This window comes from Hipposideros armiger, unplaced genomic scaffold (assembly GCF_001890085.2).
Source record: "Hipposideros armiger isolate ML-2016 unplaced genomic scaffold, ASM189008v1 scaffold_110, whole genome shotgun sequence".
In the NCBI taxonomy this organism is placed as follows: Eukaryota; Metazoa; Chordata; class Mammalia; order Chiroptera; family Hipposideridae; genus Hipposideros; species Hipposideros armiger.
The window spans coordinates 251,978-266,604 of record NW_017731460.1 but is presented as its reverse complement, the minus strand read 5'-3'; the positions used below and the strand labels follow the sequence as shown (position 1 = coordinate 266,604).

The 14,627-nt window shown below is 39.2% G+C and overlaps 2 protein-coding genes across 2 annotated transcripts in view; one reads left to right on the top strand and one right to left on the bottom strand.

Annotated features, from left to right (window-relative positions):
- INTS14 (integrator complex subunit 14) overlaps nucleotides 1–5,881 on the top strand; it is a 50,341-nt gene extending 44,460 nt beyond the window's left edge. The window contains exons 10-11 of the mRNA XM_019647270.1: nucleotides 2,679–2,744; nucleotides 4,415–5,881. Of these exons, the coding sequence (XP_019502815.1) occupies nucleotides 2,679–2,744; nucleotides 4,415–4,666 (318 nt within the window). The 3' untranslated portion in view covers nucleotides 4,667–5,881. The remainder of the gene's footprint in view (nucleotides 1–2,678; nucleotides 2,745–4,414) is intronic.
- Nucleotides 5,725–14,627, bottom strand: part of HACD3 (3-hydroxyacyl-CoA dehydratase 3) — a 29,145-nt gene continuing 20,242 nt past the window's right edge. Inside the window, exons 7-11 of the mRNA XM_019647289.1 lie at nucleotides 13,899–14,026; nucleotides 12,332–12,444; nucleotides 11,032–11,138; nucleotides 10,322–10,453; nucleotides 5,725–7,380 (exon numbers count right to left, since the gene is read on the bottom strand). Of these exons, the coding sequence (XP_019502834.1) occupies nucleotides 7,304–7,380; nucleotides 10,322–10,453; nucleotides 11,032–11,138; nucleotides 12,332–12,444; nucleotides 13,899–14,026 (557 nt within the window). The 3' untranslated portion in view covers nucleotides 5,725–7,303. The remainder of the gene's footprint in view (nucleotides 7,381–10,321; nucleotides 10,454–11,031; nucleotides 11,139–12,331; nucleotides 12,445–13,898; nucleotides 14,027–14,627) is intronic.

The following is a 14,627-nucleotide window of genomic DNA, read 5'->3' as shown; positions in this document are numbered from 1 at the left end:
GCAGCCCAGCCCCAGGTTGAGCTGTTCAGCATCTTAGCTGTGGAGGGCAGTGTCACTGGCCCTCATATGTGGGATCCGAACTGGGGTCCTCTGGCGTCCCAAGTCAGCTCTTAACCAACGTGCCACTCTGCCGGCCCCATTTATACCTATTTTTAAAAATCACTTTTGGGCCTTTTTTCTCATTTGAGTGCCATTTTTTTTCCTTTGTTCTTCCAATGAGTCCAGCCCAAGCCAGATGAGAAGAGGCAGTCAGGCCACCTGACAGCAGAAGTAGCTTCTGTTGATGGCAGAGTCTCTTCCAGCCCCATTCACGGAGCCTGGACACATCCTGCCATGGCTAAGGGGCCAGGGCTCTCTTCTCTTCATTGGGAAATCAGGTGCTCCCTCTTTCCTGCCATTCCTGACCCCAGCACTTCCCTATCAGAAGGATAGCTGAATTTTTCTCAACTTATTTTTTTTAATTTTTATTAATTTATTTTTTATTATTATTAGTTTCAGGTGTATAAAACAATGCAATAGTTATCCTTTTCACCCCTCACGAACTGACAACACCCTTCCCCCATCCACTGCCCCCTCACCCCCGATATCATACATATCTGTTACAATTCAATGACTCCATTCCCACACTCTACTCCACGTCCCATGACTATATATGTATTAAATTATAGTTGACATATAATATTACTCAACGGCAGTTTCAGATGTACAGTGCAGGGGTCAGGCCTCTACACCATCCATGAAGTGGTCTCCCTAACACGACATAAGACCATCTGGCCTCCTAAAAAATATAACTTTATTGATTATATTCCCCAAACTGTCTTTTCTATCTCCGAGGCAATAGTGTAGTTATCAATTCATGTTGTCTCATCCCTTCCTCTGTGTCTCTGAGACTATTTCTGTTTACGTTAACTCATTTATTCAGTTTTTTAGATTCCACCTATAAGTGAGATCGTATGGTATTTGTCTCTCTCTGACTAACTTATGTCACTTAGCATAATGTTCTCTAGGTCCATGCACATTGTTGCAAATGGTGCAATTTCCTTCTTCTTTATAGCTGAGTAATACTCCATTGTGTAAATTACCATAGTTTTTTAATCCAGTCATCTACCGATGGGCATTTCGGTTGTTTCCAAGTCTTGGCTATTGTAAATAGTGCTGCAATGAACATAGAGGTGCATATATTTTTCTGAATTAGTGTCTTGGGTTTTTCTGGATAAATACCTAAGAGTGGGATTGCTGGGTCATAAGGCAGTTCCATTTCCAGTTTTTTGAGATACCTCCATACTGACTTCCATAGTGGCTGCACCAATCTGCAGTCCCACCAACAGTGCACCAGGGTTCCCTTTTCCCCACAATTTGGCCAGCACTTATTGTTTGTTGATTTATTGATGATAGCCATTCTGACCAGGGTAAAGGGGTGTCTCATTGTGGTTTTAATTTGCATTTTCCTAATTATTAGTGAGGTTGAACATTTTTTCATATGCCTGTTGGCCATCTGTATGTCCTCTTTAGAGAAATGTCTCTTCATATCCTCTGCCCATTTTTTAATTGGGTTGTTTGTTTTTTTGGTGTTGAGTTGCATGAGTGTTTCATAAATTCTGGATATTGACCCCTTATCAGATATATCGCTGACAAATATCTTCTCCCATTCAGTAGGTTTCCTTTTTGCTTTATTGGTGTTTCCTTTGTTGTGAAAAAACTTTTAAGTTTGATGTAATCCCATATGTACCTCAAATTATTTTTTAAATTTTATTTTGATCTGGGTATTTTTTTATTGTAGTGAAACACACATACCATAAAATTTACCATTTCAACCATTTTAAAGTATACAATTCAGTGGCATTTAGTACAATCACAATTCTATATAACCATCACTACTATCTAGTTCCAAAACATTTTGTCATCCCAAAAGGAAACCCCGTACCCATTAAGCAAGTCACTCTGTATTCCCGTCTTCCCCTAGCCCTTAGCAACCACTAATCTGCTTTCTTTCTCTATGGGTTTACCTATTCTGGATAGTTCATATAAATAGTATCATAATATGTGGCTTGTGTTTGGCTTCCTTCCACTAATAATGTTTTCATCGGTCATTCATGTTGTAGCATGTATCAGTACTTCATTCCTTTTGATGGCTGAGTAGTATTCCATTGTATGAATATGCCACATTTTGTTTATCCATTCAGTTGATGAACATTTGGATTGTTTCTACCTTTTGGCTATTCTGAATAATGCTGTTGTGAACATTTGTCAAATTAATTTTTTTTCTTTTTTGTGCTGTTGCTGTTGTAACTAAGAAATCATGGCCAAATCCAAGGTCTTGAAGATTGATCCCTGTGCTTTCTTATAAGAGTTTTATAGTTTTAGCTCTTACATTTAGATCCATTTTGAGTTACTTTTTTGTATGTGGTATGAAGTAAAGGTCCAACTTCATTCTTTGGTTACTGGGTGTGTGGTTGTGAGACAAGTTCATATCTGTCGCCAAGGGATTTATTATCATCAAGCATTTTGAAGGAGGGAGGTCCCTTACTAACGTTGAACAGAACAGTGACATTAACTCAGAAGCGATCCTCATCTTGACAGTGTTCTCATTTTCATTTCTTTAAACGTTTAGCATCATCCTTTTGTATTTTCCCTTCTACCACAGAATTCTAATGTTGAATTCTTTTTACCCTTGATAGACAGATGTACAGAAGATTTTAAGAAATGCAAGGAAACTACCTGAAAAAACACAGACATTCTATAAGGTGAGACTATCAGAATTACAGTGGAAGAGGGTAGGCCCAGGGATGTGTGCCAGAAATAAATGGTTCACAGTTGTGTCAGGTACCAGAGTGAACATGGACAGGGATTAGAAATGTATGCCTTGTACCTCATTTTTTTCATTGGTAAAGTCAGTAGAAGTAATAGGTCCATTGCTGCCCTAAAATCCAAGAATTGGAAGTATTTAAATGGCCTGGTTCTGTACAGAAGGGCTTCTCTGTATTGGTGCTGCTGTGCATGGTGAGGGAAGGTGCTGAAGGGACCGTAACCCTCCTCACCACTCCCTTATGAGTATCCGGACTAACCCCAGGCAACCATTGTGACTTCCTGGGATGCTGCTGGCCCAGGATATTCTTACTGTACCAAAGAAGCTGCTTCCGGGAATGACTTCTAAAATTGCACACTTATGAATTGCAAAAGGATGGCCCTCTGCAATCATACCTAACTAATCCAGAACCACTGGTGGAAGGAATTAAGTTATAAGGGGTAGGGCGGAGTGTGGGGCATTTAAACTCACTTGTTTCTCTGGTCCTGGTGTTTGGCTAAAATCAAATTAAGTGGCAGTATGAGGTGGGCTGTCTTGTCAGTTGTGCGTTAGCTTGCTAATCTTAAAATATGGTACACACAGCTAGCCCCAGGCTAGCATTTCTTCCAGAGAACACACAAGCTACTTTGTCTGGATGTTATGTCATTACCTTTAAGTCACTATTGTCTTCAAACTTAATTATGTAGTGAGCTGATGAAATCAAGCAAAAGCCACCTTAATCCGAGTTCAACCAGAGAGCCACCCTGCCCGCCATGCCCCCCTCACTGGAGCCCGTAGTTCACACAGGCCCTTGATGACCTCTACTTGGCTGTAGTCCCTCTCCCTGCAGAGCTCTCTACACATGACTGTCAGCTGTCTATTCAAGATGGCACACTTGTACTTTGGACTTCTTCTGAACTTTGCACTTGTTAACAGATGATAGTGGAGAGGTGGTCAGAAAGCTTATTTCTCTTTTCTAGTTTTATATAATCCTATTGTACATATCAGAGCTGGGAAGGGCCTTTACCAGGCGATTGCGCCAGCCCCTGCAATGGGCAAGAGGCGATCCTCTTCATTTTGGAAATGCGACCATTGAGACTGAGAGTCTACACAACTTGCCCAGATCACACTGCTAAGTGGTTGATGGGCACTTCATATTTCTCTGCTTCGGTTCACTACCTGACCTTTTGGGCCAGACTTTCTGACTCCTCCAGAGCCCCTTTCAGACACGTTCATTGCCATTCAGCCTGAAGCCCAGCCAGAGATGCACCAGAGGCTTAAGAGCCCTCTGAGATTTGGGGCAAGCCTTTTTCATACCTGAGTAAGAGAAGAAAGGTAACACTCCGTAGTTATAAACGGTGTATGCAAAGTGCCTCATTGTGTTTGGCGTAAGTGCTACTGATGACCTGTTTCAGTCAGCTGTCTTCCTTACCCAGATTTCTGGTCACCTACAGAGCTGCTTCCTAGTCAGGTCATCACACTATCGGCATCTCTGTACAGCATTCTTCTCCTATAAAAAAGCTTACTTCAAGTTCATGGGTCAAGATCTTATTCTTAGCTGAGTACTTATAAAGTATGTGATGAGGAAAATGCATTTCAGGAACATTGGTTTTTTTTATCTTGTTGCAGGAGTTGAACCGTTTACGAAAGGCTGCCCTGGCTTTTGGTTTCCTGGACCTGCTCAAAGGGGTGGCTGACATGCTGGAAAGGGAGTGCACGCTGCTGCCCGACACAGCCCACCCTGATGCTGCATTCCAGCTGACCCACGCTGCCCAGCAGCTCAAGCTGGCCAGTACTGGCACCTCCGAGTATGCCGGCTATGACCACAACATCACACCTTTGCAGACAGACTTCTCTGGGAGCAGCGCTGAAAGAATGTGAAGCTGACTTTGGTAGCCTGCCTTCTTTTTCCATTTCAAGTGAGAATGATTTAGGATAAAAACTTTTCCAATCTGTTCACCTCTGCAATACCCACCCAAGGACCTCCCTGAGGCTGCCTCAGAAGCACCACTTGCTGGTTTGAATGACTGCTACAGTCTGACAAGGGTACTGAAGGGTGGTTGGCTGCCTGGGCTTTGACTTTAGCTTTCCGGGGCTCAGTCTTTTTTAAGCCCAAAGACCCCTGTTGCTCCCACGATGGGTAGATCTCCTGAGAAGCTTGAAGGACTGATGAGCACAGAGCTCTCCCCCTTCCTCAGGAAACCTAAGAAAGGCTCCTCTGGCTTCCTGAGGCATCTTCTCTCTCAATCACAAGGACATTTTCAAGCGCCTATCCTTGGAATGAGCAACCCAGACTGTCTGGGACTTGTTAAGTACAAGCCTTATACCACTAAGTTTCGGAACTTTTCTTAGAACTTGGGCATAACTTGGGTCTTAGGTGCTTTTGGTATATCTTTTAAACAGCATCCATAAATGTATAAAATTATTCCTGTTTCTTCAAGGTTTTTTTTAATGAAAATAAAATACTTGATTTTCTATAAAATGGTTTTACAGGAAAACAAATGGGTTTTTGCCTTTTGGTCCATCCTACCTTCTGGATATAATTTCAGCTTCCTGTGTGGCAAACATTCATAAATCATGAGGGCTCCTTGGGTTCCATACTAACTTCCTGGTTTCTGACACTGATTAGGCCTCATTATAGAAGCGAGGTTCCATCCAGGTAGATTCTGACAGGTCATTGCAGTCAGCTATGATTCCAATTCACCAGGCAACTTCATGACCTTGGGCAAGTCCTATAACTTGTCTAGGTTTTATTTACATTGTCAATGATTTTCAAATTGCTCTGTGGCCCACCTAAGGTATTACTCCCTCCGTCTTCAACCTGAGGAGCCACGTTTGGTTTAACATGCTGAACTGCTATAAATTTTGTCTGAACAGAGGACTTTATTACTAACAATGTGCAAACCGTTAGAGTAAATGATCTTTAAAACACCAGTTACTAGGATTTTGACTGCAAATGTTTAATAGAAATAAACAATCTTTTGCTTTCTCAGACAGCAACAAAAGGGCTTATAAGAACACAAGATCCTGCCACAGATGCAGCATAATCTACTGCACAGCTTATCTGCCCAATTACACACAGAAAGTCAGTTGAAAGAACACCAGAAGTTAATACAAACAAGTGTTGACAGAAGTTACAGACATGCAAAATATCCTTCAGTGCAACAAACTTGTAAAAAAATCAACCAGCCTATCCTAATGAGATGTTTTTAGGTCAAACCAAGTTTCCATCTTGGGCTCAGAGAAACAGTGTAACTTATTTACTCTCCTTTTCCCCAGGAATAATGGGAATGGCAGTACAGAAAGAGCTATTTTGCCTTAAAATCTTTTACACAAGCATTACTTCCAATACATTTTATTTGGTTTATTTGGAATGTAGTAGAGGAAACATGTTTTTTACAATGGCCAAACTTCATAAAGTCTAAATTTTTTTCAGGTCCTCTATAGGTGGGTTTCCTGCCAGGAATCTTTGTTAAAGGACCAGCTGGTGGTTCTCTAGCCAAAGTTCTCTGTTTGCTGTCCTACTGCAGACAGGTAAAATAAAAGCAGGTACTTTTGAGGTCTATTCAAAAACAGATAATCCCACCACTTATTCTGACAGGTACACAAGTAAGTGGACTCAGACAGTGCAGGGGAAGGAAGATTGAGCCTTTTGTTGGTGCACAGCCTAAGACAGTTTTGTAGGTATGTTTAGTCTGGCCTATGCTGTTTCCAGTTAGCTACAGGTTGCATCACCAGCTGTCTTATGGCCAATTTGACCCTTCTGACTCCTGTAGCCATTTGAGTTTGGAACTCTCATAATCTCATATTCTAACTAATGTTTCATCTTTCTTTAATGTTGAAAATAGTTCTGATTTTGCTAGGAATGAAGTGACCGTGGTTCCAAGATTGACTGGTTTCTAAATCATTCTGTGCCCACACAGGTAAGCACTGTAGTAACAGATATTGTTAGAGAGGCCAAAAGATTCAGAGGTAATAGGTGTTTCTAGCCCCACTCAGACTCAGAAATGCTTTATTAATGACTAGGTTGAACTTGATTTTCAAAAAATCAGTGCTACCCCTCTAACTAGTAACCCCTTCAGTACAGAATATATTAGGTACTGCTTGAGTCACTTTCACAGCCTCCTATAATAGAGCAACAGAGTCTTGCTTCTTTTCACAATAGAAAAGAACAAATCTCTGTAAGAATGACCAATCTGGTAGGGTCAGGGCACTGAAGAAATCTCTCTGGCCTGTGTGAAATTGACTGACTGGACATGGAGAGGGTGGGGGCAGGGCTGAGTCTGCTGTCACAAACAGAATACAAAAGAACAAACCTGTCATCAGGTACCAGAAATCTATGTCATGCAAGTACTACACTAAGATGATAAATTCAGGGGTGTTAGTGGGGAAAAGAGAAAACAGCTGAGAAAGTAATCATTTAACTTAAAAAAAAACTTGTACATCGGTTACAAGAAGGTAAAACTAAGAATTATAGATTAGGCTCAAACTGGCAAGAAGTCATCTAAGTCTCTTTTTTCAGTTGATCTTTTTCTTTTTTTGTCCATATCGCCGCCTGCGCTGCTTATAAAGGTGACGGAAATTTATGTATAACCCTGAAAAAGAAAAGAGGCCAATTAGAAATGAGAATCTTTGTTTATAACCAGAAGCTCTTAGGGCAGGGACAGTCTCTAGTCCATTTTTCATATGCCACAGCACTATGCTTATTGCAGGAAGTACAACTTATTAAGTTACTAACAAATTATTAACAATGCACTAGAAACAACTCAGTTTGTTTCCAGTGGGTTTACAATTTAAGTTTCTGCCATATTTTATGAAACATTTGAAACATATAAAAAACATTAAATCATTGTAAACACCACCTAGATTTAAACTTTATTATATTTACTCTATTACATACCCATTCCCACCTCATTTTTGGTGATTTTCATTGTAAGTTACAGACATCAGTATACTTCACCCCTAATCCTTAATTATGGTTAAATTTTTTTTTTCTTTCTTTTAAGTTAAAGTTAACATAGAATACACAAATCTGAAGTATAGAAACAACCCAATTAATTGAAGGCTATGCAATAACATATATTAAGCAACAGTTTAAAAGGCATGACACATTTTTCTAGGAAGCACAAACTAGTGAATTAGGAAACAGGATTTCAGAGTCAGGAAAAACAAATTTCAGTTCTGCTTGTCTACTCATTAGTTCTGTGGCTTAGCCTCATCCCAGTTTCCTCGCTGTACAACAGGGTTAAAAGCACTTATTTTACAGACTTACTATAGGAGAATGTATGTTTAGAAAAGCACTTGAACCTATATACAAATGTAACTGGTTATACTGCTTCTAAATTATGTAAATTAGGATTTATTTCATTCTGAAGAATAAGAACAACTACATATTCATTGTAAGCAAACTAAACATGAGTATAAAACTGGGTAGGGCCGGCTGAGTGGCTCAGTTGGTTAAGAGCTCGCTCAAGAGTTTGAGCTCTGAGCAACAGCAGTTCGAGTCAGCCCGAGCTGAGCAGCCGTGAGCTGCCAACAGGTGGCAGGATGGCTCAGCTAAAAAAAAAAAAAAATCTGAAGAAAAAAAAAAAAAACTGGGTAAATTAGAGTGTGCAACAACATAAACAACACGAAGAAAAGTCACTAGGGGTAGCGCACATCAAAATACTTTACCCTTCTAACTTTTTTGGTAAAATATTTTAAGGGTCTTTGCAACACTTATTCCTCTTTTTCTTTAACACTTTCAGTATGCCCACCTCATTATGTAATACTAGATTTACCCAGTAAAAGAGGTAAACAGCTCTTTTAATGAGTAAATTTTCCAAATTGAAGCATACTCCTTTCAACGGCCAAACATTTTAACAATTTTGTTAAAAATCTTTCTGAAATGGATTATATACCCTTTCTGAAATAGAAAAGAGAAATGGAGTAAAATTGAACCTCTGGCAAATGACCTATACCCATAACGTGTATTATGAATTTACTGTGCTTCAGCCGTGTGCTGATAACTAAGGTGTAGGTCTCTTCTCCCCCAATATTACTAGTAAATGACCAAGACCACTGGGCTTTCTGCCTTCTTGGGTTTACTTGTTGTGGTATTCCTCTTACTGTCTGGGGTGGCCAGACTCCAATATGGTCCCCAATGATCCCTGCCTACCATCCTGGTACCTCATACCATTGTGTAGTCCCCTCCCACATTGTACTAGGTAGGTCTGTGTAACCAACAGAATGTGGGAAAAATGACGAAATGTCACTTCTGAGATTAGGTTATAAAAGGCAGTGTGGACTTGATAAAGAGGTGCTAATTATTGCTACAATGGCAATGGCAATCAAATTACAATATATAGATGTATCAAATCAACATGTACATCTTAAATTCGTATGTTACATGTCAACTATGTTACAATTAAAATATTAATAGTCAAATTTTTTAAAGGCAGTGTGGCTTCTGGCTCTCTCAGATCACCAGCTCTGGGGGCCATGTCATGAGCAGCCATATGGAGAAGTACTGTGGCGAGAAACTGAACCTTGTGTCCACAACTACAACAGTGAGCCTGGGGCAGATCCTACAGAACCAGACAAGTCTGCAGAAACTGTCGCCCCAGCTAAACTGACAACTTGACTGAAATCTCATGAGGGGCCCTGACCAAGGGCCACCTCTATCACATCCACACTGCCTTTTATAACCTAATCTCAGAAGTGATATATCATCACTTTTCCCATATTCCTGACCCTCAGAAACCATTGTCTTAATTGTGAAATTTGGGGGTAATGTGTTACACAGCAATAGATAAATAATATACTATCTGCTGTCATATCCTCTGTTGCTAGGAGACCAGACAGCCATACTTATTTATGGCTATCTCAAGACTTTTGTGAACTAAAGCAGGGATAAATACATAAATTATATTAGAATGTGTTAGAACTTTATCTAAAGTAAACAGTTCTTATAGTTAGGAAGGCTTGTAAATCTTTCATAATTTAGGTTTACATTTTCCCTTCTTTTAGTCTTTATGAATCAAGGCAAGAATTTATGATTTTATATAAAAGTAAATAAATAAGCAAGCATGTTTTACATGGGGGGTGAGAGGGCTTTCCTATTGTTAGGCAGAAGGCTTTATGACATTTCTTGGCTATTCAGAGGCCGTTATTGCCTTCTGCCTTTCTTGCTGCCAACTGTATTAACCACCTCTGTAAACTCTGGATAAAGAATGTGCTACTGAAATGAGTAAAAGTAAAATGAGCTTCTTATTCTATTTTAAAAGCGTTTCTCACATTGTTTTAAACATGAAATATCTTATGGTGAGTTCCCAATAACCAAGAGCACTTCAAGAGGACAACTCAACCACTAGGAATTTGGAAAGAAATATTTCCATACATAGTATATTCTCCTAGTGGGTCTGTTTGCAAAGTAATCTTCTCTAACTCTATAACTCTTTTGGAAATATGAATCCTAAAGATTTTTAAAACTTAATCATTTAACTCTACCGTCTAAAGAAGCGACAGGAAAAAGTCTATTACAAAGCCAACACTTACCTAAAAATAATACTATAAGATAAATCTGAAGAAAAAAGGAAAATCTAACTTTGATTTTCACTGGATATGGCAATGTGAAACTGAATCTTCCTGTTTCATTGAATACTGGAATGGATTGGATCACTGAGACAGCTGAAAACAGAAACAAGAATTTGTTAGAAGCAAATGAAATACAGTCACATCTAGTGATAGTCTCTAACTCCTCAAACTTTCAGTTCTGGGTTTGTTGAAAATGCTCCCTCCTCCCTTTGTACAGATGGCTCAAGCCTCTTCTTTTTTCCCCTTAGTTTTCCTAAAAGATGAGCCTCCAAGCTGACAACAGAAAGATGAATGAGGAACAGTCACTTGATAGCACTGGGCTTCAGTTTCCTATTCTATAAAATGGAGGCAAAAATCCTTACCTGACTCACTCACTAGGTGTTTGTCAGAATAAAATGAAGTTATCATTCTGCTTTGGAAAACTAAAATTACCATGTAAATAAGAAGCGTGTGATACATGATCACTCAGCTTCCAAACCTTAACAAAATGAGCTATTTCCCTGGAACAGTCTAGGTACCAGGACTACTATGGAAGCCACTAGAAAGAAAAATCTTGTAAAGTCCAACACTCATGTATGGACTCAGGCTAGCAGAGGGAAGAAAGGTCTAGCCTATTGGCTTAGTTATCCCTTGGAACTAAACTATAAAACTTATCGAGTTCCTGAAAGTACCTTCTGCCAAACATCCCAGAGGATATAGAGGAATCCACACAGTGTAACGAAGCCATGTGACCACCTTCCAATCCATGTCAAGGCAGTAAAGCATGTAGAAGGGGTACCTATTGAAAATAAGGAATTCAGATAGTAAAAGCCACTTCCGGTTCTGAATGCAACCCTGAAACATCATTCAAAAAGAATTCTTCCACAATTAGCCACACATGGCTTCTTCAGAACAGAATTATAATCCTGCGCCACCTACTCACAAACTCCCATCATGCTCCTTCCCCAATCCTCAAAGGATGTGAACTCGCTTTAAAGACAGACTAAGTTTAGGTTTCAAAGGAACCCTCTTTAGAATAGTTCAGTATGTGGAACAGATGCTCAGAAGCTTTTTGGCTTTATCCCTAGTTCTGATCGACGTTCCAAGTAGACAGGGATGACAGGCACTTTGGATAAATGAGCGCTATCAAAATTAAGTATACAAAAGACCTCCAATCTAGAATCAGGCATACTGTATTTAAAGAGATACCATTAAAAAAGAAATTTGTTTCTTCCCACACAGAAGTTAATATCTACAAATCTCTTTCACCTTTGTATTAAGTAGATTAGAGGGTAGACTGGTGCCATGGGAGACAGACCACGGTCAAGACACACGCCAGAGCTGCTACTGCCTCTTCTCCCTCTCAACTGTTAGCTTTGACAAAATACCACCAAACCTAGAGATGAGGAGTCAATCTGCAAAATCCTTACTCCACTTGACTGAAAAGGGAATAAATACAGACTATGTATGGTCTGGTATAGAAGACTACATCCACTTTAATTGGATGACTTTTTTTTTTAGAGAGATTTAATTTATTGACAGCTAAGAATGGAAGAAGCAAATAAGAGGTCGATTCAAACATCCATAATCTTGTAGTAAAAGATTCATTTCTACCATTCCTTCTAGAAGACTGGTCTTCACTAGTCCCATCCAACCTGGATTGCTCCTTCAACCCCACTGCTTCTTCAGCCCTTTCATGATTTTTCCTGTGTGAATGAGGCTTCTCTTCCCAACAAACAGCAAGATCCTGAAGGGTAAGATGGGTCTTTCATTTCTCTGGATCTCTCCCTGTGCTCCCCAGGGCCCAGGTTGGTATTATGAGCCGATGATTGCTTTAAGAAAACACTGCCTCACCTTTGTGCACAGCACAAAAATGCACAGATGAAACCTTAATCCCAAACGAAATGAGACTCTGGATAAGACAGCGACTCCCTTAAGAAGAGAAGATAATCCAAAGAAGCACTCAAACACCACCCTGGCATTTCAACCCACCTGAAAATTTCAACTGTGCTCCAGGCGTAAAACACAAAGAAAACCACAGCTTTGTTTTGCATTTCGTCCATCGTGCCAAAGATGAAAAACAAAATAAAATTTCTTCCAAAAAGCTATTAAAAAGATCCAAAAGAGAGAAAAAAGTTTTAAAGTACATTTTTTTTTAAAGACATATAAATGTGTTATATGAAACCTAACACCACTAAATTCAAGGTGAATAGAAAAAGACTGAACTCAACTGGTTTAATCCTCTGCTCCAGTTTGGACCAAGTTAAAAGCCCGTGTGTGTGTAAATGTATGATAAATACTAAAAATTTGGAAAATAACACACACACATTCAACCACAGTGTAAAAGGTACTGCCAAAATGAACATTTGTGTCTGCATAACCACCCAAGTTAAGAAATAGAACATTACCAGTGTGGCACCTCTCCCCCTTGTAGGTAATTAATATCTTGTGTTAGCCGTTCCTTTGCTTTTCTTTATAGGCTTACTGCTTATATATGTATTCCTAAACAGTATATTGTTTCACTTTGCCTGTTTTTAAACATTCTGAAATCATGCTATATGTATTATTCTGTGACTTGCTTCTTACTCTGTGTTATGTTCCCAAGATTCATCCATGTTGATGCACGTGGCATTGCCCAGCTCCCAGAGGCTTCGCTCACATTGTATTCTACGTGAATGGCACTCCCTGGAGCCATGCAATGCATGAGACTACACCTGCGCCTTCCATCTTGCCTTAGAAATTCTACCCTAATATCTATTTGTACTAGTCTTTGATACACGAAATAAAATTATTCCATATTAGTGGGTCACTCACTCAATATCCCCCTTTTGTTTTTTAAACTAAACAAGCCTTTTTCCAAGGGCAGAAAACCTAGAAATCACAATTCTATTCTATTAACACCCTTTACCACACAACTGATAGATTAGAATGCCCGAGTTGGTACACCACAAAAAGGTAGAACTATAAAACCAGTACTCCCGAAGAGACTAACCAACAATCACCTGGTTCCCCGTGAGGCTGGGTGGGAGGTATTTAATGGTATGTAATCACATAGCTAGAAAACAGACAAAGGAGGATTGAAAAGCTTTGATAACAATCTTCCAAATATTAGGAAACAACATAGATGTATTGGTTAGAGGGGGAATCCCCACATTAGTCAGAAGAGCCACCTTCAGATATGGAAGAAAGTCCAAAGTAAAGAGTATTACACCGCCTTCATCTACCCAAGGTGGGAGGAAACCAAGCACATCTCTATCTAAAAAAATTAAGGGCAGGATTTTCTGCTCCTGCCTGAGAATCAAGTTTCCTTAGTCTTACAGCTCTTTTTATAATATTGTGATTTCATCAAGATGTTGTAACAAAATAGACCTGACAGCAAAAGTCTACTTCGAAAAATGTTCCCGAGGATTAAGTTTTCCTCTTTGTTCAGATGAAACAATGCTATTCCTGTGCAAATAGATATGTTTAGTAATTGAGACTCCTCAGCAAATTGTGTCATACCTATTAAGTAAACACTGAAATCTTTCACTCCCCACCCTTGAGTTCAACTATTCAATACCTGGATAAGAGAAGGCATCACTGGTGACTTAGTGACTCCAATTGCTGCATTGATAGTTTCCACAACTGACAGCATCTCGCAGAAATACATCATGTCAGCCATGGTGTGGAATGTGTCATAGAAGGACTCTATGGGACAAATATACATTAAGGTAAATCAACTGGCAAATTCCAACAGGATTATTTTGCAAACTAGATAACTCCTTACAAAAAGGAATTTTAAGAAAGGTATAATAAACATCCAGTCAGATTCAAGGCTACTAACTAACTGTGATGGAGGGGAACAGGCCTATGGGGTCATATATAGTCAACTCTATTGGTTATTAGAAAGTTAACACAAAAACCCTGTATGCCCTTCTCATTTTAACAGTCAAGAAAAAAGAAAAACATACCTAGACTTCAGTTATTACATGCTGAAAAATCTATGTATCAGGTATAGTAATAATTCAATGATAATTCTTTTTGGTCCATTATGTCATTTAATTTAAAGCTAAAACTGTATCACATATACTGAATGCAATCTAGCCTTTTAAAATCTCAATAATTGTACAATCATAAATGCTCAGGTGCAGAAGTATTGAATAAATTTTCAAAAACCTTAATTGTGCTTATATATTTTTTTATTTTTTTCTTTTTTTTTAAGATTTTTATTGGGGAATTGGGGGATGGGAACAGTGCTGGGGAATTGAGGGAAAGGGGAACAGACAAGTTGCTGTCGTTTTGTTCTTCA